The sequence below is a fragment of the Gasterosteus aculeatus genome, chromosome 13, assembly GCF_964276395.1.
Source record: "Gasterosteus aculeatus chromosome 13, fGasAcu3.hap1.1, whole genome shotgun sequence".
NCBI lineage: Eukaryota > Metazoa > Chordata > Actinopteri > Perciformes > Gasterosteidae > Gasterosteus > Gasterosteus aculeatus.
This window is the reverse complement of record NC_135701.1, coordinates 14,154,507-14,178,725: the sequence shown is the minus strand read 5'-3', so window position 1 is coordinate 14,178,725 and position 24,219 is coordinate 14,154,507. Positions and strand designations below refer to the sequence as shown.

The 24,219-nt window shown below is 45.0% G+C and overlaps 1 protein-coding gene across 4 annotated transcripts in view; it reads right to left on the bottom strand.

Annotated features, from left to right (window-relative positions):
* Positions 1-18,564, bottom strand: part of tcf7l1b (transcription factor 7 like 1b) — a 29,871-nt gene extending 11,307 nt beyond the window's left edge. For all 4 annotated transcript variants that reach the window (XM_078086843.1, XM_078086844.1, XM_078086845.1 and 1 more), the window contains exons 1-4: positions 17,551-18,564; positions 17,346-17,418; positions 17,114-17,241; positions 214-297 (exon numbers count right to left, since the gene is read on the bottom strand). In XM_078086843.1, coding sequence (XP_077942969.1) covers positions 214-297; positions 17,114-17,241; positions 17,346-17,418; positions 17,551-17,736 — 471 coding nt within the window. In that variant the 5' untranslated portion in view covers positions 17,737-18,564. The remainder of the gene's footprint in view (positions 1-213; positions 298-17,113; positions 17,242-17,345; positions 17,419-17,550) is intronic.
* Positions 18,565-24,219: the final 5,655 nt, after the last annotated feature.

Genomic DNA, 24,219 nt, shown 5'->3' with positions numbered 1-24,219 from the left:
ATGATTTGTTTGATAATTGAGTTAATGTCCCGTAGAATGTAGCCCGGAGGAAACGTCCTATTAGCGCCATGAAATCAGAGGGGGGAAACTGCTGGTGTTCACACAGTTATTTACATTATAATGTGTAATCCTCCCCAATCAGCCATGATCCCCTTTTATTAAACCCACTTTTTACACAGAAAATATTAGTTTTTGTTTGCAGTGTCTACTTACTAAATGCCCCGGGGTTGGAGAACGGGAGTCCTTTAGTCCCGCAGATCCGGGAACGTCCAAAATAGGCCATTTCATCTGCAGGTACTGCGGGTGACAGGAAAGGAGCCGAATTATGAAACAGAACCAAACATCCGGCAGGAAAATCATACACAGCAACCAAAACAACAAACATACGTACGAATTAACAGTATGCATAAAAAAAAGTAAATCCAACGGGCTTTGAACCCTCTGGTCATTATTGTTACTCAACCGAAGGGGGCTGAGGAGCATGTGAAAGTAGGAAGCATTGGCGTCAAGCCCACGGAGAGCAGACACCTGTAGCAGACCCACACCGCGGTCAGACAGGGATCTCTGGCACGCCGTTGAGCGGGGAGAGCGATGTGAACACAACGGACTGGTGGAGGACTGTGAAATTGCCGTTTGTCAAGGAAAAACAAGAGCCCAGCTGTGTGCGCCCATCGCTGAGGGGGTGGGAAGAGACAGCTGGAAGGAAGCCCCGTTTACAGAGCGGCACACAGAGGTTGAGCTGCAGACTCCGAGCTCACTGCCGTCTCCATTGGTTTGGCCTTTTGACCCCGGTGGGTGGGGGGGGGCGGTCCCTCCTGCATTCAGCATCACTACTTTACACGCATGTATCAAAAAGTTATCACAAAAGGGGTTGTGTAAGTGTTTGCTTTTTTCTTCGCAAAACAAAGATTTCCTGCACCGTAGTGCCGACGGTCGCTCCGTCGCCGCTGCTCCGCTGCAGCACGTGCACCCGCGGAGGGGTTTTAGGATTTATTGCTTCATACAACAAGCTCTGCATTTACTTTCCTCCTCCAGCAATGGAGATAGCATGGAGCCAGAGCTCCAAAAAAAAGCGCTGCTCAACCATCTGGTTTATGAATCAGTTTAAATACCGGACACAGCGGCTTGTCATGCATGAGGCTTTTCTCAGTGCACTGGTACGATTTCAAATTAATTAACAGGGTTTAATGTATCATAGACTCGGTGTAGCTGATCTAGACCCATGTAGCGCAGAGACATAACGGTATCATAGCACATTATTAAAGAGGCCTTTCGAGGCCGGGAACATTTCATGGGTTTTACATTCTGTCTGGACGTTGCAATTACACAATCTTCTCATGCGTCCTCTATTTCTGTTCTACAGTGTAAACTGTGATTTTTATTTAAATAGCATTGCGCTCAACAGTTTGGTGTCCGCCCACAGCAAACATCTGACGAACGCAGAAGACAATAAATAGCATCAGGCATTTTAAAAATGAGCGACAAAAAGCAGTTTAAAGAATTCATCCAAAGCGTTGTGTGCTCGCATTAAGCAGTCGCAGGATGAACGATGAGGAACGAGTGGACCGGAGGAGTCGTGCGTTCAGGTTCTGATTTTTAAAACTTCATTCATCACTCAGGGTTTGCAGGGAGGAAGGAAGCTTGGATGGCCGTGGTTTAAAAATGGAAAAGACATTATAACAGGAGGAGGGGGGGTGGGGGGGGGAGAGGAGGGAAAAAAAAACATTTTCAGGAATGAGTTTGTCGGAGCAGGCACAGGGTATTGTTTCCTGACAGCTGGGGTCCAACAGAGACCGAGGCGGACGGGGGGGGAAGAGGGGGGGGACCCTTTTTCCCTTCGAAAAAGGGGGGAAATTCTTGGAGTTGACATCAGCCCTCTCTCGTTTTCACTATACTGCTCAAGGCTGAATCCTAAGTTCCCAACTAATGGGCCCAAGTCCATACAACTGTCAGGAGGCAGTTGCTTTTGAGGCTGCTATTGAAACTTTACTCTGCTGTGTGCACGGCGCCTAATGAATGCCGCTCTCCGGAGGAAAAGGGGGAAAAAAAAAAATCTGAAAACAATGCAGTTTTCTCTGTCTAATCTATGTCAATCATGAGTCCTTCCACCAGTGAAACCTGCGCTATTGTGAGCGTTTGGTCCTGCCCTGCCGTGCCCACCCGGGCTCTCCCACCCAATCCATCCCTCATTTGACAGCTTCTGCCAGGACCGAGGAATATGCCCACGGGCACTTTTGCTTATTCTTTTTTAAACTTTTCTTTTAATTGCCAGCATGCCCTTATGGAGCAACTGTTCACACACTAACGCTGAAACATCCCAGCAGGTAATGCCATCCGCACACTGTCACATTAGCTCCAGCCCACCGACACATGAGAGGGGGAGAGAGGGAGAGAGAGGGGGGGGGGGGAAGGGTGTGTTTGGGTCTGTGAGTTGTTTCAGGGGAAACAAAAGGCTTGTGGGCCATGTTTCTCAGCAAAGAAATTCTCAGTGAGACCACAAGGGAAGAGTAAGAAAAAAAAGGTATGGACAAACGAATGACCGCCAAATGAATGATTCAAATGGTTTGGACGCGTGATATTAAATGGTTGTAAAAAACAACAAAAAAAGGTCAAGGCAGGAGATACACTATCGTTAATGCTACTGCAGGACATTTAGCGACGCTTTACACGTGCCCTTATTTTAGAAGAAACTAATCCGCACATATGGCCGGGTGCATAGCAACGTCGGTTTCGTCGCGGGAGCTGGAAGCTCTGGTAAATACTCGGACAGACTACTGAAAGAAATGTGTGACTAAAGTGAAGTTTAGCTGATCCATTTTCACAGCTCTCTAATTGTCTTCCAGCCCTCCTTGCTGCCTCCAACACTCAGAATAGACATCAGTAGAATGTGCTACTTTTACGGGGACCCAGATGCAACAAAGGTGGCAGCGATGCCACTGAAATTTTCCAAAAAGGCTGCACTGGAGCCCTTTGGTTTTTTGAACAGAGAGAATACAACATATGCTCTGGGGCACGTTGCCTGCCAGAGCTGGGTTCTAATTGTTACATCGCTCTCACAGAGCGAAGGAAAACACAGCCAAGAGTTCTTTGTCATCTCTGAAGTGTGTGTGGTGCTGTACTGCGGGCCAACATCAGAGCACGGAGAGGAGGCATCTGCCTCTTCTCAGATGCCTCTTGAAAGCGAATGTCTGGACATTCGCTTTCAAACTAAGTCAGACGCTCTGCCAAGGGGACTGAAAAAAAAAAAATCCCAAACTTTAGCTACTGTCTGTCGACTTCAGGGCCCGCAAAATCCAAAAAATAATATTACCGTGGAATTACATTACAAGTAAAAAACTACAAAAGAATGTGCTTTAAACTTTTTCTTGATTCTGGAAAACAGCGGATATGCATATTAAAGATTCCCATCTCAAACCAACGATATGTTATTGCATCTCATGCTGAATTGCGTCAACTCAACAAGTCGAAAGCAAACAGTCCGAGTAAGTCAAACAACAAATAAAAGAGTCAATATGTATAAAGTGGCCGCTCAGACGCTTGTGAAATGGCCCGGCCTGGCTTGTGTTGAATAGCAGAGCAGGCAGGAATGCCTCGACAGATCGCTCCGGCAGATAATGTCAATCACCTACTGTGTGGAGAGACCCCCTCCCCATTGTTTTCTTTTACCCCCCAACAGAAAACAAATGGGCCGCACAGCTTGCTGTTCGGCTGAGGTGTTAATTACCGTCCCTTGCCCATATGAACAGCAACTTCAGACAATGGCCCTGTCAGGCCCCCTGCACAACAGTCCCTCCCCGGTTTGCTCTACTTATATCACCTGCTCCTGCAGGGCCATTGACACCTCAACCTGATCTATGCATGAAACACAATTAAAGCTCCTACAACAAAGGCGACGGGATAAGTAGCCCCCGCCTTGTCTCAGAGTTTGCATTAAGAATCATTGTTTACCAACATTAGAGGCAATTACATTGACAATTCTTAAGCAAACTTCGGCAGTCATTGTGCTAATTAGTGTGTAATTGATGGGGAAACGACAAGCAGCTCAGCTGGTCGGACCCACAATGCACTACTGTGCCGCTGCAGATTTTTCTGAATGGGGACCATGTCCTATTATCCGGTCCACTATGAAGTAAGTAGATAAGACAGGGAGGAAGTTATTAATTGAATCTTAAGAGAAGGTACAAATAGAAATAAACTCCTTACTATGTGTCTTGGTGGGTGTGTAATTGGTGGAACATTATAGTAATCAAATAGTAACATAAAAAAAGACGACCTGGATTTCTGATGTGTGAATAAAAACCACATCAGGAACATGTCAATTTAAAGTTTCTTTACATCAAATTGGGCCTGACAAGTTTTTGGTCCTGCAGTGGAGACGCCGTACCGCTAACGGCTACAACATTTGAAGTGTCCATTAGCCCATAGAGGAATGAAGTTAAGTGACTATGACAGGGGCACTCCCTCGGTTTGCTGGGCCTCCATTGTGACCCGGTTGGTCGTCCTGCACTCTTATTCACAGCTAGTAAAAAAAACTGGGTCAAAGGTCAGACATCCAGAGTGCTGGGGTTTCTATGGCAACGTGGCCTATTAAGGCCAGGCTCATTGGCCTCTTAACATGCTCTTGTACACAAAAGAACTATTAGTGCAAAGAGGGAGAGAGGAGAGTGAAGAGGGGAGGCAGCGCGAGGGAGGTCCTAACAACACAACGACAAGGTTTTTCCAAGATTTCCAAGATGGTCACACACTCGGCCTGCAGCTCCAAATATGTGGTCTATGTGTAGCATGGATGGGATATCAGTAGCCCCTGAAAGACACTGAGAAGAAACTGTGTATGTCGTTGATTCATTGTAGGAATTATATTCTTGTTAGCTGTTACTGTGTAGATTTACTGGAAACTTTTTCCAATACTCAATCTTTAAAAAACTCAACGAGCAAAGGGTGTCACATGACCGCATCATGCATGTTCTGTACAAGGCCAAGGTGGCCAGCAAACTGGGTTTATTAGAAAAGTCCTGGGCGTGAATTTACTGCTGTTTCAGTAATAAAGGAGCATTAACACGACCCAAGGCCAAGATAACCCCCCCCCACACCCAAAAAGAGCTTCTTTAATACTCTGCCCCATGAGTCTGCTGTGACTTCAGCAGCAGTTTGCCTTTTTGCAACACTAATTATTTGTTTCAGCTTTTTTTTTCTTCTTCCTAGTGCATGACATGATCCTGAGTTATTGCTTCCTGTATCCACGACTTTAGAGCTCATGTGAGTCTCCAAACGAAGCCGCTATTGTTCTACTCATTCTGTCTCGCACACTTTCAGCTCCTTCAAATCGGGCGAGGGAACAGTCCAGCCTCGCTGAGGTTAAACGTAGGAATAACTGAGTAACTGTTACACGGCACAACTGCGAGTCATATAAAACTCACTGCATAATTAGACACACGAGAAAATAATTATGCATCTGGTAAGCGTAAGGCCATCTCATAAAGACTGAGAGGAGGCTGCGAAGCTATTCAAGTCAATTACGTGCAGTGAGTTATGTGGTTTCCGTACCTGGGAGATCTGCCTTTAATGGGCACAGAATGCTCACGCTTAATGTCACTGTGATCCGATGTCGAGGCAGGCTACACCTCAAATGTCACAGATTCTATGTCCTGTGGCATTGTTTGTCCAGTCACACAGGAACACCACTTCATTATCGTTTGGGGAGTAGCCTCGTTTCATTGAAATTCACGGCCGTAAACATCTGGGTAATTAACTCCAGAACACAAGGTGGTTACCAGAGGTTGGCTGGATGTTTACAGCAAAGCTCGATGAAATGCGTGTGTGTGGGTCTGAGTGTAGGTGTGTTTGCGTCCAAGTTTACGGCAATGACACAGAAGTGAGACCTGCATTTTTCCTTTATGAGCGAACACAAATTGAGTGGAGACAGCATTGGTTACCGATGTAACACAGCGTTTCATGCCAAGGCCTTTAGGAGGCAATAATCCCTGCAGGCACGCAGCACAGGACAAATACCACAGCACAGTAACCACAGCAAACTCGCTGCAAAAACATATATATATATATATGCGTTTTTTTAAACTTTTCTTTTCTTTTTCTAGAAACTGCAGATAAATATTTAGAAAGCTTAAATTTGTGTGTGTCTGCTAAAAGTGTGTCTGAAAGTTTGTTGTTGTTTGTTTTTTTCTGACAGGGCACAGTGGGTGATTGTTTCTTGTTTCAAACTTCCTCAGAGCAGCAGACATTGGCAGATGAGGCATCCTGAAGGGGAAAAGGCGGTTTTGAAAGACAGAGGTGGGCATAAGTGGGTTTGGTGGAGAAGGAAAGAGGGCGAAGAAAAAAAAAGGCTCCTAAATTAAACACATTTGTTTCTGCTCTCACATACCACAAGTCTTATGAAAACAGAGGGCTGATTGTGTTCACTCCGCAAGTCCACCACCCCTCCTCCTCCTCTCTCTGCACCACCACCACCCAACACTACCACCCAGCTCCACACCCCCAACCCCCTGCCCTGAGCAGAAGCCCCCCCCCGACACATACACACACACACACAGCTGCCTGCAGATGCGTCCTGTATTTCCTCGCCGAGTGCAGGCGCAAATCTGCAGGCCCCCGCAGACTCCGGGGCCCTGCCTCATCTCACTTTTTACTACCTGACATCCCCATCACCCCGACGCTAACTCCACTCACTCTACCCTGCGTCTCCTCTCCGCCCGCCCTTCCCCCTCTGTCCAACCCAAACATGCACACTCATTCACATGCCACAGGTATGCCTCGCCGCTCGGCCCCGTCCTGCAAGGGACACAGAAACTGACTGTTTGAAAATGAAACAACATTGTTTATGTAGACGTTTAGAGACAAAGAATGTCTTCTATACACGTCGACCGTAGTTTCAGCTGAATAAAATGTTCAAGAAGCAAAATCAGTATTTTTTTTCTTTCTTCTATCCAAATAAATCAGACGAAGAACAACGACAACAACATATTTGGGGTTCAGAACATCTCATTTGACATAAAGAAAAGAAACGCCTTGTGCAACCAAGCGCACTACTCAGTGCCGTGATAATATCCAGGATTAGCAATGTGTATTGTCAGCAGACTGCAGGGAGGTCTGGAATGTCGCCAAATCTTTTTACACCGTAAAACTTTTTACACCTTGACACATTTGTAAAAGTCATTCCCTGCAATCTGCAGACTTAATTCCCATGCGAGTGCTAAATAAAGATGATCAGATTATAGATAAGGCTTATCATGAGGTTTGGCTGTAAATTAAATTCCTGTTCACATCCTGGGATTGTTCTACACGTCGTAAATACAATTTCACTAAGGACGTATATGTTTTTGGGGGTTGTAAAGGAGTTGCGATATTATAATACAAAATACTTTTAACACATTTTGTGAGATGCTTTAGAGGAGCCAACATTGATTCATATGAGCTGTTTCCCTTTTAAAAGTTAAAAAAACATTAACAAGACCACTGAGAACTGAAAAGCTGGACATTGGCTATTTAAAACAACATATACAGCTGCTGCTATCTTTCCATTTCAATACAATCTAATGAGAACGGCAAGGTGATTACGATCGGGGCCTGCTGTAAATATCAAATTTCCAGGGACAGAGTTTAGGAGAGGCCCCTCACAATTACACAGTATTCAGGAATGCGGAGCATGAACCACAGCTACATGGAGCAGAAGACAAAATGCTCACATCCCATTCTGGACGCTAAGCTCACACCACATGACAGAAGAGGTTTACGGATGGCGTGAAAAAAATAAAACAGGAAAAGTTTATCTTTCAAAAAGAGCCGTTTCTGCGAGATCGAAATCTGCACCACAATGCAACAAACTCCCACTCAATCCAAACTGCACACTTCTGCAAACAATTAGTATTAACCCAAGCTGCTCTGCAGAGAAAGAGGGAGAGACTGAGGGAGAAAGAGAACGAGAGAGAGAATGAAGGGGGAGTTACTGGAGAAAGAGTGGGGTGCTTGTGCACAATTACAGCAGGGATTTATGGCCTGAGAAACAATTTATAAATCACAGCGCCTGGGCTAATGTGCTCCAGATTGTTCTCCATGCAGCTGCAATTTTGGTCTGCGTGAAACGGCATAATAAACCTGGCTAGAGGACATGTTTGGGTGGTGGTGATGGGTGGTGGTGGGGGGGGGTTGAGTTTTTGGGTGGGGGGCCGATGAGGTTGGGTTTTTAGAGGTGTTTGAAACAAAGAAACAGAACCCTTTTTTTGGTGTGAAATTTTGCTGAGGTGTCATTCTTGATTGTTAAATTTGCCAGAAGCAGACGGAGTAAAGGTCCGTGCAGAAATCTCAGAAACATACATTCATAAAACATGCAACTAACAGTGATTAAAGAATTTGTTCTACGGTGATCGTGGGCTTACACAGTAGCCGGGCACTAAATGCACAATTCCCAAAACTGTAACTGAATAATTACACAACTTTCCACTGAGTAGAAATGTTGGAGCAGTAAAGAAAATACACTTTTATTGTGACCTCGCTGTGAGGAATAAAGCCTATAATCTAACTCTCGACATAAGTCAAATTTTATTTCATATTAGTTTAAGAAAGGACGAATGTTGCAAACTGATCCCTTCATTGTAGCTGCAGGCTGGTGTGGAAGGAGGGATCGGATGTGCCGTGGGGAAGACCGGGCTTTTGTGGCCACTCAGCCAACTGGCCCTGAACCTTGACCTCTAACCCTTCACCCTGGGGGGCAAACAAAGCTCTGAGTGACATCTGAAACTAGACACTCTGTGGGGAGAGAGTGTCTGGACAGGACTCAAATAACCCCATTAACTCCGCAGAAAAGATTTATGGCTTTTTATTCCGCCTCTGCAAATGTCGACGCTGACGAGTCGAGCGGATCCGTCGAAAATAATCAAGCAATTAAGAGGTGTGTGCACCGAGTTTCGTCCTTGTTTACTCGCCAACATCTCCGCCTTGCACAAAGATAAGCAGAAAAGTGTCCCTGATTAGCGTCTCCGAGTTGTGATTAGAGCGGATGCACACATATGCCAGCGGTTAGTCTTCATCCAAATAGATTCTCCTTAATACGAACAACATGAAGCTAATCTTCGGGCGGGTTTTAAGAGAGTCACTGATGCATATTCACCAGCACCTCTGAAGGATTCTACACAAAGGATTACGTAAACAGTTCTGCCGTTGGTGTACTGTAAACAAAAACAGAGAGAAAAGTTGATGGTAAATGTGCGGCGCTGAATGCGAGCCTCCGTCGCCAGAATGCTGAAAGCCACTGTAGTATTTAAATCAGGCAAGAAGGGAGGAAGCCTGGGCCAAGCATTCTGTAGCTCAGCTGTGAGGCTCTAAGCCGTTGCCCTAGGGTCTTTGTCCTGCCTTTCAGGGCAAGTCTGAGGTAGTCAAAGACCCTATTCATGACCGGCGCTCCCCCTGCCAACACACCCATACAGCCCCAGTCAAGTCAGCCGAGAGCTATAGAGCCTCCCCATTTCACACGAGAATCAGACCTGCCCCTAAAGCCTGCTTCAGGGATTTCCAATAGCCAGCCCCTCCAACCCATGTACGAATCAAACAAAAGGGCTCCTTGGCCTACTCCACGTCATATAGGGCTGATTAGATCTTTTCGATTTTTTTTTCTTCCCTCATGTTGCTGCTCTATATTTGAAGCGAATAAGTCAGTCACATGTGTGGGGGATCTGGTATTTTGCCGTGTAAATGGGAGAAGGATTATGTCGGCGGAGGATGTGGAACTGCCGTCCATCCCTCCTACGTCCATCGCCACCCGACACAAGATTCCTCTCATGCTAGTACGCATTTTATAGAAGGGGAGGCCAACCTGAGTATGTCCAATGATTAAATCGCCGAGCAAGTGGTGCTGATCATCTAAAGGGAGGCACAGGGGGAATCCCTTTTTTAGCAACAGAGTGTCTTGTGTCTGAGGAACACAAGGGCTGAAACCGCCATTACTCATATGTGATCCCCATTACATTACCTCATCATTTTAAATTGAGCAGATAAGGTCAGAAAAGGGTGATATTGTGTGGCCAATGTCAAATGTCAGATGTTTTTCTGCTGCTAGTTTACACTAACAGGATCCACAAGTCTGGTTGCAGATAAGGAGACTACACATTTTGGATGACTTGTGTCTTTGCTCGGCTTTAATTGAATTTGTGGCTCCACAGAACATTGTGACTTCTTAACCAGTACAATTGGTTTAGGAGGGTAACTGGGGAAAGCACGGGGCACCCAAAGGTTACCTTCTTATCAATATTAGTATGAATTGTATGATATTTCATGAACAATTAATGATTGTTTCATTCATATATTATAATAATGCCTGACCCAAAATAATTGAATCTGATCTGAAAATGGTTAATAAGAATGAAGAAAAAAAAAAACTCATGACGCCATGGCAACTAGTTGGTTATTTAACAAACAAACATATTATCTACAATTAGGTAAATTATGATTTTGCGGCCTATGAAATTCAGATCTATACTTTTTGTGATTTTATACAGGAGAAAGAGAATTAACTAACACAATAGTAAAATGTTGGCGTAGAATGGCTCATTTCTTCCGCTCGTATTTCACACAATAAGTTAGTGATAGTAACCCAATAGCAGCATGTGTCCCGGTTACATAAATGTATTCAAACGTGGAACGTTCCCTGTGGCTCCGTTTGAGATTTATGTAGTCAAACATACAATCCATTACTTGTGTGTTTTTCGAGCCACAGATAAATTCGTATTACAGATGTCGGTTACGCCATCAGTCACAGCTGTTAATTTACAGGATGTGCAGGTTTTAATCTCTATTTTTGTGCAGAAAACAGATTGATGCCGCGACGTAGAGATTATAATAATGTACATCCATTCAGACCACCCAAAGCAACCAGAGAGGGGTTGAGTTCTACGTGCGGTAGGTCGCGTGCTTACACAGGTGCAAAGTGTTGACGTGACGTGCGTCCGTCACAGGACGTGAGCCCCCCACCCCAACTCCCCCCAACTCCCCCCCATCCCCGCAGTCCGGCCTTTAATTCACCATTACAGCGACAGACTCAGTGGGAAGCAGCCAAACTGATTTACTACCTCGACCAGAAGAACAGCTGCTCTGCTCATCTTCACCTAACCTCATCCTGGACGGATATCCATTCACTTCTTAATTTAGTATGAAACCAGGCACATACTGTGTGACACGGCCTTTAGCAGACCCGCTGCAAGGGGGGGGGGGGGGCAGATCTGTAGGCGAACAGAAGTGAAGCGTGATGGAAATCTTAGCAGCGCTGATGCAACATGTGCATGATCTGATCGCCTCCTGCTGTTTGCTGATTGGTCTGTGACTGTGAGGCAATGGCAAAGCATTGTGGTCCGCGGAGGAGAAACTGCGCTCTGTGGGAGACAGGATCCCTCAGATAAGTGAGTGCCTCAAGGTCTGGAACCCGGCCCACCTCGGGATAACAGGCAAAGGGATAGCAGGACCCGTATCTGCCCCGGTTTAAGCTCCCACCACCACATCTCATCAACAATCTCTCCTCCTGACTGCCCCCCCATCCACCCCCCTCCACCCTCACACCGCTCCCCCCTCTCTATCCTGCTGCCTGCAGTGCTTAAACTGAAAACAGCTGCTTGGAATACCAGACTGATGAAACCCTGTTTAGAGCTTTTTCCTTTTTCTTCCTGCTGTCCAATCACGTTTTATTAGCATGGAGTCAAGCGTTTAAGGTACAATTACAGAAGGAAAACATTTCTTTATGTGTGCTAAACAGTAATGGTTATGGCTACGAGACGGCTCCGTACACTTTATGTGGGACGGCCCCCCCACACCCGCCTATCAGTTGGATGGGGACTGTTTAGAGTATCAGTTCATCTGATGGGATTATTTAAACATTGCCTTTTAGAAGGGTAAAATTGATTGACAGAAAATTGATTAGTAACTTTTCGATTAACAATTATGTTACGCTGTTGTTGTTTTTTACACTATATAGGCCATGACTGACTTTTGGTAAGACAAAACAAGCCATGTGAATGCATCGCTATAGTCGATATATCTTACAGCTATTTAACAGCCAAAATTATTAAAGAATTAGTCAATAGAACAATATGATCACTGGATGTTGCCATAATGTCTCCAAATAGCCCGATAGTCCGACTAACAGACCGAAACATCATAATATATTAAAACCGCATGATATGCTGACCAGACATAAAAACGGGAAAGGCTACAACAGGCCCACATTTGGATAAACAGGATTATACTGGATGAGTCAGTGAGAAAATGATTCTATGGTCGGGGGGGATGGTTTTTACCACAAATAGTTTCAGGGCTGTGGTCACCTGAGGAGAGTCTGACTGCTCTCCAGAAAAATCCAGAGGCCCCCCCCCTGCGAACGCCATGTTAAGACCTCAGAACAGACACGACCACGCTGGTATTCATGTGACACTCCCACATCTCCCAGAGCTTCAATTTGTGGCAAAAAAAAAGTTGTACTTTTTTTGATAGTGAGCAGCTGTGAAGGAGTGGCGATAGCACGCTTTGTATTTCCATTGCTTCCACACCAACTCCCCCAATCTCCTGGTTTTTAAAGCCAAAAGGAAAAAGCACCGCTTTTGGATTTAATTCAGGTGGAGTCTATGTTCACCTTTTGGATATTGAGTACTCTCAATACGAGTTTGCTTAAATCCACACAGGGGAAAGCAATGTAACCAAACCGCACTGTAGCTGTGGCCTGACGTGGTGAACGGGAAAAACACATGAATTGATAAAAACACATTTGCACACATATTCATGTTGGCACATCAAAAGGATTCATTGATGTCACTGAACATGGGGCGTCTGGGGCTGGAGAGGGGAGATGTTGCTTATCCTTTTCTCAAAGGGTGCTGAGAGGCTCCTGATGGGCCCCGCGATCGAGAAGCCAGAGAGCTCTATAAACAGAATTTCTAATGTCGGGCGGGCGGGTTTAGGTAGTGAACCAGCAGAGGAAGGGGTAGTGGGAGGAATTGACGCCAGCTCATGCTTTCCACAGAGACCAGAGAGGGAAGGATGCAGAACCAGGACTGACACCATTTCACGCAGATCTATACATGGGATGTTAGGAAGTCAATGTGAGCAGCCTCCGTTTAAAAAATAAGATGCTCCTGTAGGTTATTTGTGGATCCACTAAAGCAATATTCTGATCTTGCACAGGTTTCAATTTATTTTATTCAAAGTGATTAGTGATCAAAGTGACTAAAACACGCAATTGTTAAAAATATGCAACAATTTTCCATTCAAATGCCTCTCATTTGAAATGTACCAGCGACATCAGTCCAAACACCTCAAACTAAATGAATATTTCAAAATGTCTCGTTTAATTTTCTCAAGACGTAGCACCGAGTTCATTAGAGAAGTTACACAAAGCTGCGGGGGCTTTTCTTTGTGACCTGTTTTTAATTGTACAGGGCCACTGGATTTATGCAGATGTGTTTGCCTTTAAAGGAAAAAACATTTTTTTTAAACTTTAAAAAAACCTAGTCAGAAATGTTCAGTCTGTTGACACAGCGCTTGGTTGAAAAAATATTTGTGCACTAACATCCAGGAATATAACACTGAGGGTTGTCCGACGTGAGCCCGTTGCACACTGTTCCCTCTGTTGCAAAATATCCACACAGCCTCACCTGAACAACCCGCCCCCTCCCTCCCCCTCCCCCCACCACTCAGACTTTACACACACAAGGCCGCCACATGGATGCATGCGTGCACACACACACACACACACGTGCAAGGTGAGCCCAACGCCAAGCGAGCCACCTGATGAAAAGACACCTCGGCACAAACAGCGTTTGCTTATGCAGGGAGAGGCCCCTTTATCCACAGGGACAATGTCTGTGTTGACTTTTTCTTTGTGCGAACATATTCAAGCACCGAAATCGGGAGAAAGAAATGGAAAGAAAGAAGTCAGAGAGGCGTGCAATCGTGGCCGCAGACATGTTCAGACTCATACAGGCTCCCACTTCATATCTCAAACTATTTTTCTTTTCAACAATCGTGCCCCGGAGCTGGAGAGTCCCACTGCGTATTTGATGAAGATATATTTGAGCGGCTAACCTCGCTCTCGCTTACGTGCCACCTCTCACACACAAGAGGCATTTCACTCCGCAGTGACGGTGATGATGACGATGTGCTATCTGAGTTATCTTAAACTGCTGATGAAGCTGACAATAGGTGGCGTCGAGCGCCGTGTTTGCTCGCCAATTAGATGTGGCAACTAGTCTGTCACCACGGGAACAATGCAGCAATAATCACATCAATGAATTGACAAACAATGAACTGGATTCGTCGGGCCGTCCGGGGATGGGGGGGGGGGGGGGGGGGGGGGGGGGTTTGGTGTAACATCTCTGCAAACATAAAAACCTCCTCCTCGGCTCTCAGTGGATTACAGCAGAATGTCAGCTCCGAGCAGGCTTTAAATCAGTTATGCTTGGCCCCCAGGGGAACTCTGTGCTGATCCCATGTAGGCCTGTCTCTCATTGCTCACGATAGGGTTGCCACATCCAAATTTAAAAAGTTTGGGCCCCAAATCCGTCATCGCGTTGCACATTAGAGGGTGAATCACTGCAGGGAGACTCTTGAGCAACATCTCGTGTATATTGTTGAGCAGTGTGCTCTTTTAAAATGCTGATATGTGCAGAATATATCCGTTACTTGAGATGGCTTCGTTATGAGAAAGAAGCAAGAAGGGGGCGGGAAGAAAAAAAAAGATGATGGCCGGGTCTGAGGAGACGTAAACAGAATGCCTCACACGCGTTGTTCTATCCTTAATTACCAAAATACATGACGCTCACAGCTATAAAAAAAAGAAAATAAATGGAACGCGGAAATAAAAGCGGCCTGGTGTTAGTCACATGATCTGCCAGAGAGCCATAACTTAAACGCGTCACACCCAGCTGAAGTAAAGGGGCCACAAGCCACATGACACCTAAATAATAAATCTGTCAGTGCCAATTGGACTTTTGAGACACCCGCTATAAAAGAGGGGCGTTGCCGTTTGAGAGGTTACAACACATATTCGGTTATCCTACAGGCACATTTTAATCCCGCCAGCCAATCAGCATTTTCCTCAGAAGGTTGATGCATAAGAAATGCTTAAACTATATCAGAGTTAACGTGTAAACACACCAAACGCTGGGAATGCAGGTCTAAAATGGCGCTAAACCGAACCTCCCATCAATCAAATTCAGTGCGTTCCCACTAAGCCATGAGTAACGCGGAGGACCTCGAGACGCCTGCTAAGTATGCCAGCTATTGTCCGCCTGCATGTTTTCTGCCACGCTGATGATTGACACCGTCAGCTCACTCTGCCCCATTGACCTCATTCTTTTCTTTTTCTAATATGGGGGATTATACCTCTGAATTTCAAATCCTCTACAATTATTTGCCACTTTGTCTTAAGTAACAAGGAAACCGTCTTTTATTTTTATTTTTTTCCGACTTTGCTTCGCTGGACATAAACAGGCGGATTGAGAGGCTTTCATACCAGAGGAACAAGACACGACAAAGCAGAGGCTACATAATAAGCCGCTAAAATGACTTAAGACTTAAATTCTTCCTTGAATTCACCAAATAGCTCCAACAAAGTTTCATGCTAACCGTGCTTAACAAAAAGAACAAAACACTGTGGAGCATTCCTGCATGTTTAGCTCTTACTACGATTCCTACGAGACTCCGGTGGCCAAAAGCAACAAGATAGACGATCTGCACGCTGGTATGTATCACCTTGTCTGAGCAGAGCGGCCTTTTAGTTAATGAGCCCCAATGGAGACCTCCAATGAAGCCATCAAGACTGCTCAGAATAACAATGGTCAACTAACGCCTTTCTAATTGAATGGAAGGTAGAGGGAGGGAGTGGGCCTGGAACAGTGAAAAGGAGACAGAAAAGGAAGGGGGTGGGGGGTTCTTTTCAGTCCGATGCCTGCCAGGCTTTAACGAAAGTACTTGTTTTTTGGGGGGGGGGGTGTGACATGGTTGGGGGCGGGCGGGGGGACAAACTCAGACGAACACAGCTATCCAACAGGGATTATTTCAAGAAAGTTTGCATAGTTTCACAGGTTACTCTTCCAAATTCGGCCGTTTAAATGGATTAAAAAATTGCAATGCTGGTTTAAAATTGTTGTGTTCATTACTGATCACAAATTCTTTGACTTTAGTGGGGTTTTTTTTATAATCATTGCCTTTCTTATGTGGATTAATTAGTCATGTTTGCAGCATCGCTAACTAGAATGTAATTATTATACAGTCTCTATGCCTTATTAACATGCTGTTAAGGCATGTTCTATTGTGTATACTGGATAAAACCAATGCAACAATAACTGCAGTACAAAGTTTCCTGGACAAATGAGGTGAATGTGAACTCCTCATCAACAACTGTCAGCAACAAATCTAGACTTTTTGTTTCTCTGGACAGCTGTCATGAACATTGCAGTGAAATGCCTCCCCATGTGTGTCAAAGTGAGGTATTACATTGTTGTCACGGGGGATATGACCACAGGAACACCTTTTTACACAATTTTCTGCAGAATTTTTTTTGCAAAGCGGGTCAAAGGCACGCAATGTTCCTTGTCTTTAGTTTTCCCTGAGGTCAGAGGTCAACACAACCACAAAAGGAAAGACAAACCTAAAAATGCGCTGTAATTATAAAACACATTTTAGAGGAAGTTAAGGCACCGATTTAAGTTTACTACTATACATGTATACATAGCTAATGTGCAGCAGGGGTATTGCAGCATTTCCGACATTCAGAGACCACAAACCATTCAAAAAGCCAAAAGTGATCGGTGTGAACTTTGATCCGAATGAAATATAGTCAAACGCGACTCCTTTCGAGGAGGGGTTGGCACGGAGAAATGTACCCCATCCCCCCCCCCCCCCAAAAAAAGGAACAAAGAAGTAGTTAGTACTCCTTGAGAGGCCACTCGGAGGGAATATGGCGGTCTGGAAGTGCACAAGGAACTTTTACGCACGGCCAAAGTTTTTTTTGCAGAGCGCGATCGAAACGAGAGAGAGAGAGGGGGGGGGGGGGGGTATTGTGGTGTGGGGGGAGGGAGGGGGAGAAAGAGCAAAGAGCAAACACATCTGCTCGGACACTCACCGTCCTTGCGCTCGGAGACAGCGACCCGTTGGATAGGTAGGGGTTGGAGAGGTCTGGGATCATGAGGAACGGGTAGCCGGGGTAGTGGGGACTCTTAAAGAAGCCACCATCTTGCTGTCTCCTCAGGGCTGCGGGAGGGAGAGAAAAAAAGCCGGGGGGTTGGGCACGGAGACACGGAGCGAGGGGGGGGGGGGACGACGACACGACGGCCGAACCGTGTTGAATGCGTTACCTTCGTTGAAGTAGTCTCTCGCTTTCTCGTAACTTTCTGAGTCGGGTCTGGTTTGGGGGCGCCTCTCCGCTTGCTGACAAGGGGGAGAAAAGCGCGCACGCACACACACACACACACACACACGGAGGGGGGAGAAACTAATGAACACTTTGAAACGGCATTAAATGGTGTTTTGAGTCGGTCTGCACATCGTGGCTGTCCTTACCTCCGAGTCGGACGAGCTGCTGTTGTTTTCGGACTCGTTCACTAAGGAGGACTTCACATCATCCAAATCCCTGTCCGCTGACACGTTCTCCGATATCTTCTCCTCCTGCTCGCCTTCGTCTTTGAAAGATATCATTTCATCGTTGGCCCCCAAATCATCCCCACCGCCTCCGTTCAACTGTGGCATCTTTGCAGAATAGATAATTTTCGAGGTGGTAGAAAGAAAAGGAAAAAAAACAGCTGGCAATAAACAAACTAACTTTTTTTTAAAGATCAGTGCAGTCCAAACGCGTCGCTGCAGCAAGAAACCAACTACAAGAAATAGTTCATGTCTGAAGAAACCCTTATCATCCTCTGAACGTGCTCCTGCGGTCCATGACGAGCCTCGCGGTAATAATCCACAGTTAAAGTTACGACGCAGCTACGAAATATTGATGGATGTTTGGCGTCGGCGACCGGATGCGCGGAGAAAACTTGGCAAAGTTTTGGTCTCCGTCGCAGCGCGCGCGGACAACTTGTGGCCCCCTGTGCGCGCGTCCTTGTTGCGCGGAGCGTCTCCTCCTGCTACAAGAGCCCCGGAAACCACACAAACTACAGTCCAGTCGAGCGAGAGGATTTTTACTCAACAGCCGGATCCACGTCCGCTTTCATCTCCTAGTATCCATGTGTGAGGAAACAATGGTTCGCGTTTTTTCTTTTCTTCTTCTTCTTCTAAAAAAAAAAAACACACACACACGAGACGTTCAGGCTGCAGTTTTTTCCTCACTTCTCGCTCGCTTACTCTTTTTTTTTCCTTGTGAAGAACCAGCGATCGGTGTTTTAAAACGAATTAAAAACGCTTCCAAAAAAAAACCCCGCAGCTACAGAGCTGGATCACAAACGTGTATAAAAACGTTCAACTGGACGCCGTCGCCCTTTCCCTCCACATTGCTGCCGGGGAATGCGCCCTGAAAAACTACTTGGTTGTTCAAGTGGAAGAAAAGCGCAGCTCGTCCGTAGGGGAGGAGTCAGAGGTGAAAACCGACACTTCATTCACCGCCATGTGTCCTTCCCCTCCACCCGGCCAGCGCACCACGCAGCGGTGTGAGGGAGCTCTGTGCATGGAGCAATACAGTAAAATGGAAAATCCTTCCTATTCAATATTATATATTTTTATTTTATTTATTCATTTATTTTAAATTTTAAAAAAAATAAGCATAAAAAATAATAAGAATAATAAAAAACAATGTATTATTAATATTATTTTATTATTTATTTATTATTAATAGTACTGTAATGGAATAGATATAGAAAAGTGAATGTTTCCTGTGCGGTTGGAACCCAACTTGTGTGTTTCCGTTGTTTAAATAAACTTGAGCTGCAGTCCATCCTGCAGCAGCTGATATCTCCAGCATTGTTCAGGGCGAGAGACCACACTGCCTCCGTCTGTGTGAAAATAACAGACCCGGATTTAGTGAGAAAGTCATAATTACAAGCTGCCGTGCAAATTGCACGGCGGCTTGTCCTAAAACACTACGCTGGGAAAGACAAAGCTCAAAAACACCTGGGATGAGTATTGGCTCATTATGGCACAACTGTACTGGCTGTGAAGCAACACGCCTCTAAACATACAGAACTCTTGTGACAGGACAAGCCTCTCTTTTTTTCTCTCCCTCTGACTCATACTCGTTGGTTCTTTGAGGGACAGGATTGGAGACCTGTTTTTTTCACAAGCGTCTTGGAAGGAGAGGTGGCAACTTTTTGAAACTTTGCAACTAACCTTAAGTTGTAACTAACCTGCACACAAATGATAATGTTGACAAAGTAAATGTTTGCTCCTACAAAGCATCAAAAGTTTTAGAGGTTGGTATCACACATAAGTAGGCTGCTGCTCTCGCTTCCCCGAAGCCCTTTTAGAACATTTCTTCCCGTCGTCTCAGTCCGAGTCCAATGGACCTCAGACTTCTCTCCACATCTGATGCGATTGGACAGGCTTCCCCCGTCTGAGAAAAGAAGTCATTGATGTTGTCGACTGCACGTCAGCAAGCTGAGGTTTGACTGACAATTCAGCAGTGTCTCCACGGGCCTCATTAGGTCCACACTCCTCCTGGGTGTTTGTGTGTGTGTGTGTGTGTGTGTGAGCTAGTGTGTCTATTCGTATTCTGTGAAATACACCTACTGTATTTGCATATTGCATCTTTTGTGAATTGCATTGTGGTTATGGGTAGTGGCTGTATTGTGCACAGTGAAACAAATGTTTGTACTCACGTGTACGCATAGGTAAATAATTGCCCTCGGGGCCATACGTCATTGCTTTTGGGCAATACGGTATGCAGAGAATGCATTCGGCAAATGATGCAGGGACAAGTTGTGCGTCCATATTTATGATGCAATCCTTTATTTTGACCATATAACATATCAGAGATGCAGTGAAATGTGCACGTCCCAGCATGTGTAATTACAATCATGCAGTGCTCATGCACCATAGCCGTATGAATGATTAATAAAGAAATCAAATATTAAAACAAGTCAACACTGAAAATTAATAATGACATGCAGCAGTTGCCGAAGAGGAATATCTCCTCAATACTGACATTTCTCACACAAACACAAGTTTCAGCAGTGTGCTAAAGCACCATCGGCATGCAGTAAGTACACTGTTGTTCACAGTAAGCTGTAACAGCACAGTGAGATATAACACTTTTGTGATAAATGTGAAAAAAAAAGAGATTGAGTGTATCTGAAATGGTTTAATCTAAAGTGAGAAAGGCACCAATTCAGAAATAAAGGGAAGCCTATTGTTACAAAATGGCCGCAGGCACAAAAACAAAACAATGTTTTTGATCGCATTCAGCTTTGCTTTGGAAACAACGTAATGATTACATATGTATATTTACTGAATCACAATTCCAGGTGTTCTGTGTCGGTACGAAGCCCCCCACTTACTCTGATTAATTCATCAAAGCTGCTCTACTTTTGCTCGCTGTGAAAATCTGACAATTGAGCGTATAAGATAAGAGTTCATTTCCTTCTACCGGCAACATTAGTATAAAAAAAAAAGGCTCCCATCTCCCTTCCCTCCACGTCCGCACACTTGGAGTGGGATTGGTTTTAACTGTAAGTTGATGAGGGGTCAGGAGAGATGCGAACCGCCACATTCTTAGCCCGAGGGCAGATCGACTGGTGGCCAGAAAATGTATTCAGCGGGCGCTGTCCCTGCATCTGCCGTACTTTGAAGTTGCTCTCTCGACTCTGGCTCGTCGTACGTGACAGTGTGCTAATTTCCCCCCCGAAAAAGCAGAGAGGGAACACTCTTGTGTATGTGTGTATGTGTGTGTGTGTGTGGACACCCATGTATGTGTTGCATGTGGCGTGTGTGTTCCTGTCGGAGTGTGCCCGGGGTGTGTGTGTGTGTGTGTGTGCACGCTTGTGTGTTTGAAAGAGTGGAAGAGGGAGAAGAGAGGGAGAGATGCTGTGTGCCAATCCATACTCGCTTTGGAGAATTCAAGGTCATTCTTTCATGTTTTGCCAACCATCGGTCAATCAGTATCCAATCAAAGTGGTGCTTAATTCAGCAGTAATTCCCATCTCCTCCTCGGTGTTCCAGAGGCGTTAAAGCATTTCCCTTGTCTTCTCTCTGATCTTTCTGCAGTGTGTCCAACGTGTCTTGCCAGGGCCAAACCAGCCCTGTCAAGCTCTCTAATAATACCAGTTAAAATGTGAGAAGGACATGTCGGATCACACAATGTGCTACTGCTGCTTCTATCTATCTTACTGCAGGAGATTTAGGTCTCACTTTATTGTCTTTGAAACATACGCAAATCAAATTCTTTCTTTAATCCAACGTATTTTCATTTTATTGTCATGAGCAGCTTGAATTCAGGATATGGAGCAAAAAACCTTGGAAACAATGTGTAACTATCACTATAGATTTGGCCTCATATGTGCTGCCATTCATGTAAGACGCTTCGACGGATTCAAGTGTTTCAAATCATTCAGTTTGCCAATGATGTTGAATTATCTATTTGATCCATACATTTTTTAAACATCGACAGATTTAAAGGAACAAGAACCAAACATTTTACTTTATATTCAAAGGGCAGGATCCACTGCGGATGGATTTACACTCTTTCGCAGCGCCACTGTGCCATATTAGCTCACCCCTTCAGTCATCACACTAAGTCTGAATGGGAGTGCCTCATGCAATCATGGATCGCACAAAAATAACCTCATATCCGTTTTAATCCACAGAAAGCTCTGCTTTCCATGCTGGTATGGGCGTATATGGCACTTAAGGCTGTGTAAGGATATGATTAGATGACAGTTTTTACTGCCATAAGGGCGTAACTAAACACTAAACTGAGAGAAGAGAAAATAAAAGACTTTGTTTCAAACTTTTATTCCTTGCCTTTCTCCTTCCCCCTCGCGTTTTGTTGCGTTTGAATGATCCGTTTCCTGAAGGGTCCAGGAAGTGTTTGGTTGTTCAGAAAAAAATACTCAAAGGAAGCTTCATGATGAAATAGGTTTTGACAGTTTTTGTAGCAGCGTTTCATTTAGTGAGACACAATTGGAATTATCACAAATATGTGCGGTTCCTATGAGACTAAAAAGATGTCCTGCAGTCCTCCAGCTCAGATTTACATGGTTGCTGGGAAGAGGTCGCTCACGGCCCTCGACTGAAATACATGTTCATGTTTTTCTGTATTGCAGTGGATGCTTTTAAGGAGCATTATGTCGGAGAACTTCAAAGCCTGCAAAGAGCACTTTCCTTCTGAAGTGTGCGGCAGCTTCAAAATGTACTTATATTTTCCAAATGGACAGGAATAGGCCCTCACTGGTATTGTGGTGATGCTAATGCATTGTGACGCTATTTTTTTCCATGTAAGTCTTTTTACAGAACAAATATACAGTCAATAAAAGTCCTATTAATCTTTTTAAGTGGTTTATTTCATATTCACTTTATTTCCTATTTTGAACATAATTTAAAGGACAAATGCACTCTTTATTTGGTAAATAAAGGACGGTCCACAATACCAGCAGGTACACATTTTTACCGTGCATGGACATCATTGTCCACAAAGCCCCAGTCACACTCTATCCCCATGCTGCTTCCAGACCTTCTTGTATCACCTGGTTTTATTGATCCAGTTAACATTATCGTTCACAAGGTCACAGTCTTCAACTGTCTGTGTTTTCTCAGCTGAGGGCGCATTGCAGCGCTCCTCGGAGGATCGGAGATCCTTTCCTGCGATATAAAACCCTGCCCAAGTGAAAGAGTGTTGACTTTATTTAATACGTCCGCCATATATATATATATATACATATATTTTACGAGCGTCACACAAATGAAATGGTTTGCATTATGCTTGAACCATAGGTCCCACAGAGGCATGCACGGCTGCAGACCGCTGGAAGTAACTTGAGCCCCTCGGTCACTTATCAGCCCTGGCATCCCCGCCATTTCCCATAGCCATCTTCAAGCCAGAAGAATCCAGCCATTGTTTTCGTTTCTGTGGGCCCTGTGTTAACTCAGCAGTGCCTCGCTGATTGTTGCAGAGATATTAAAGAAAATGGTAGATTTGTCTTTGTCCACATAACCCTGTCTTGTGACATCCAAGCTGTGCGAGTATGTGTGCTGAGGTGGGGTGGGGGGTTCAGCTCGATGCAGTTTCTAGAGAGCAGCTGCACCTGCCCGGTATGTCAACAACGGGGTCTGGAGCGGACACTCAAGAAGAGAGGTGGCTTTCACACCACTGGCCTCACTGGAGCTGCTTACTTTCCAAAGACAACAATGACCACGCTGCTCTTCTGCGCCGCGGAGCTTTTAGGCTCTATGGGCTTGGCGCCTGGTCTGTGAGGCCTCGAGATTATCTCCCGACTGAGTCCTCCACATACGAGCTTATTGGACTTCCTCGCGTCCCCTTGTTTTCAGGGCTCTAAAGTTTCCAGGATGCTTTTTTGACTGTCTGTTTTACACATAGAGACAGGATCCCCCGTGGGGGTTGTTAGGAGGTTACAGGGGGGTAGTAAAGAGGTCAGGGAGACACTGTCAGTCTATTTCCTTTCTCTGGCCTTGGGAAACATGCACCACAAGTCTTTTTGCATATTTTTAGCGTCCTTGCTGGTTTTTTGTCTGTGTATCCACAGGAGAAGATAATGTCATTCCCAGTCCACGAGGACTTTAGTTTTTCACATGGATTACTTATTATTAGTGTTGTATTTTACCCTCTCTAGCTGTGGAATGGCTGCAAACCAGCACACAGTCAGAATAATGCCCGGCGTCTGGAAACCATCAACTTTATGTGTTGGTGTGTAAATCTCTCTATAGAATTTCTATAATCCTTTGCTGGAGTTTTCCTCACAGTTTAATGTCTACAGCTGGACACTCGCAGGAGGTGGGGTTTCTGGGGGGCGGAATGAAAGCATGAGTGTGTGAGTGAGTATTGTATTTCTTGTTTTTAGTTCTACGCTTTGACATGAATTTTCAAACACGGGGTCTGATGACAAGAGTGTTATCTACTAGACATTTAACACAAGGACACATGTTAACGTGGAATAACATCCGCTTTTGTTTCTAAAAGTCTTTTCTTTCGGAAAGAACATATTTACCTCTATTGTCATTTTAATTCTATAAAAATAAAATAGTCGCTCCGTTTGTCTGTCGGTTAATTGAGGTTGTCGGACGCGTCCT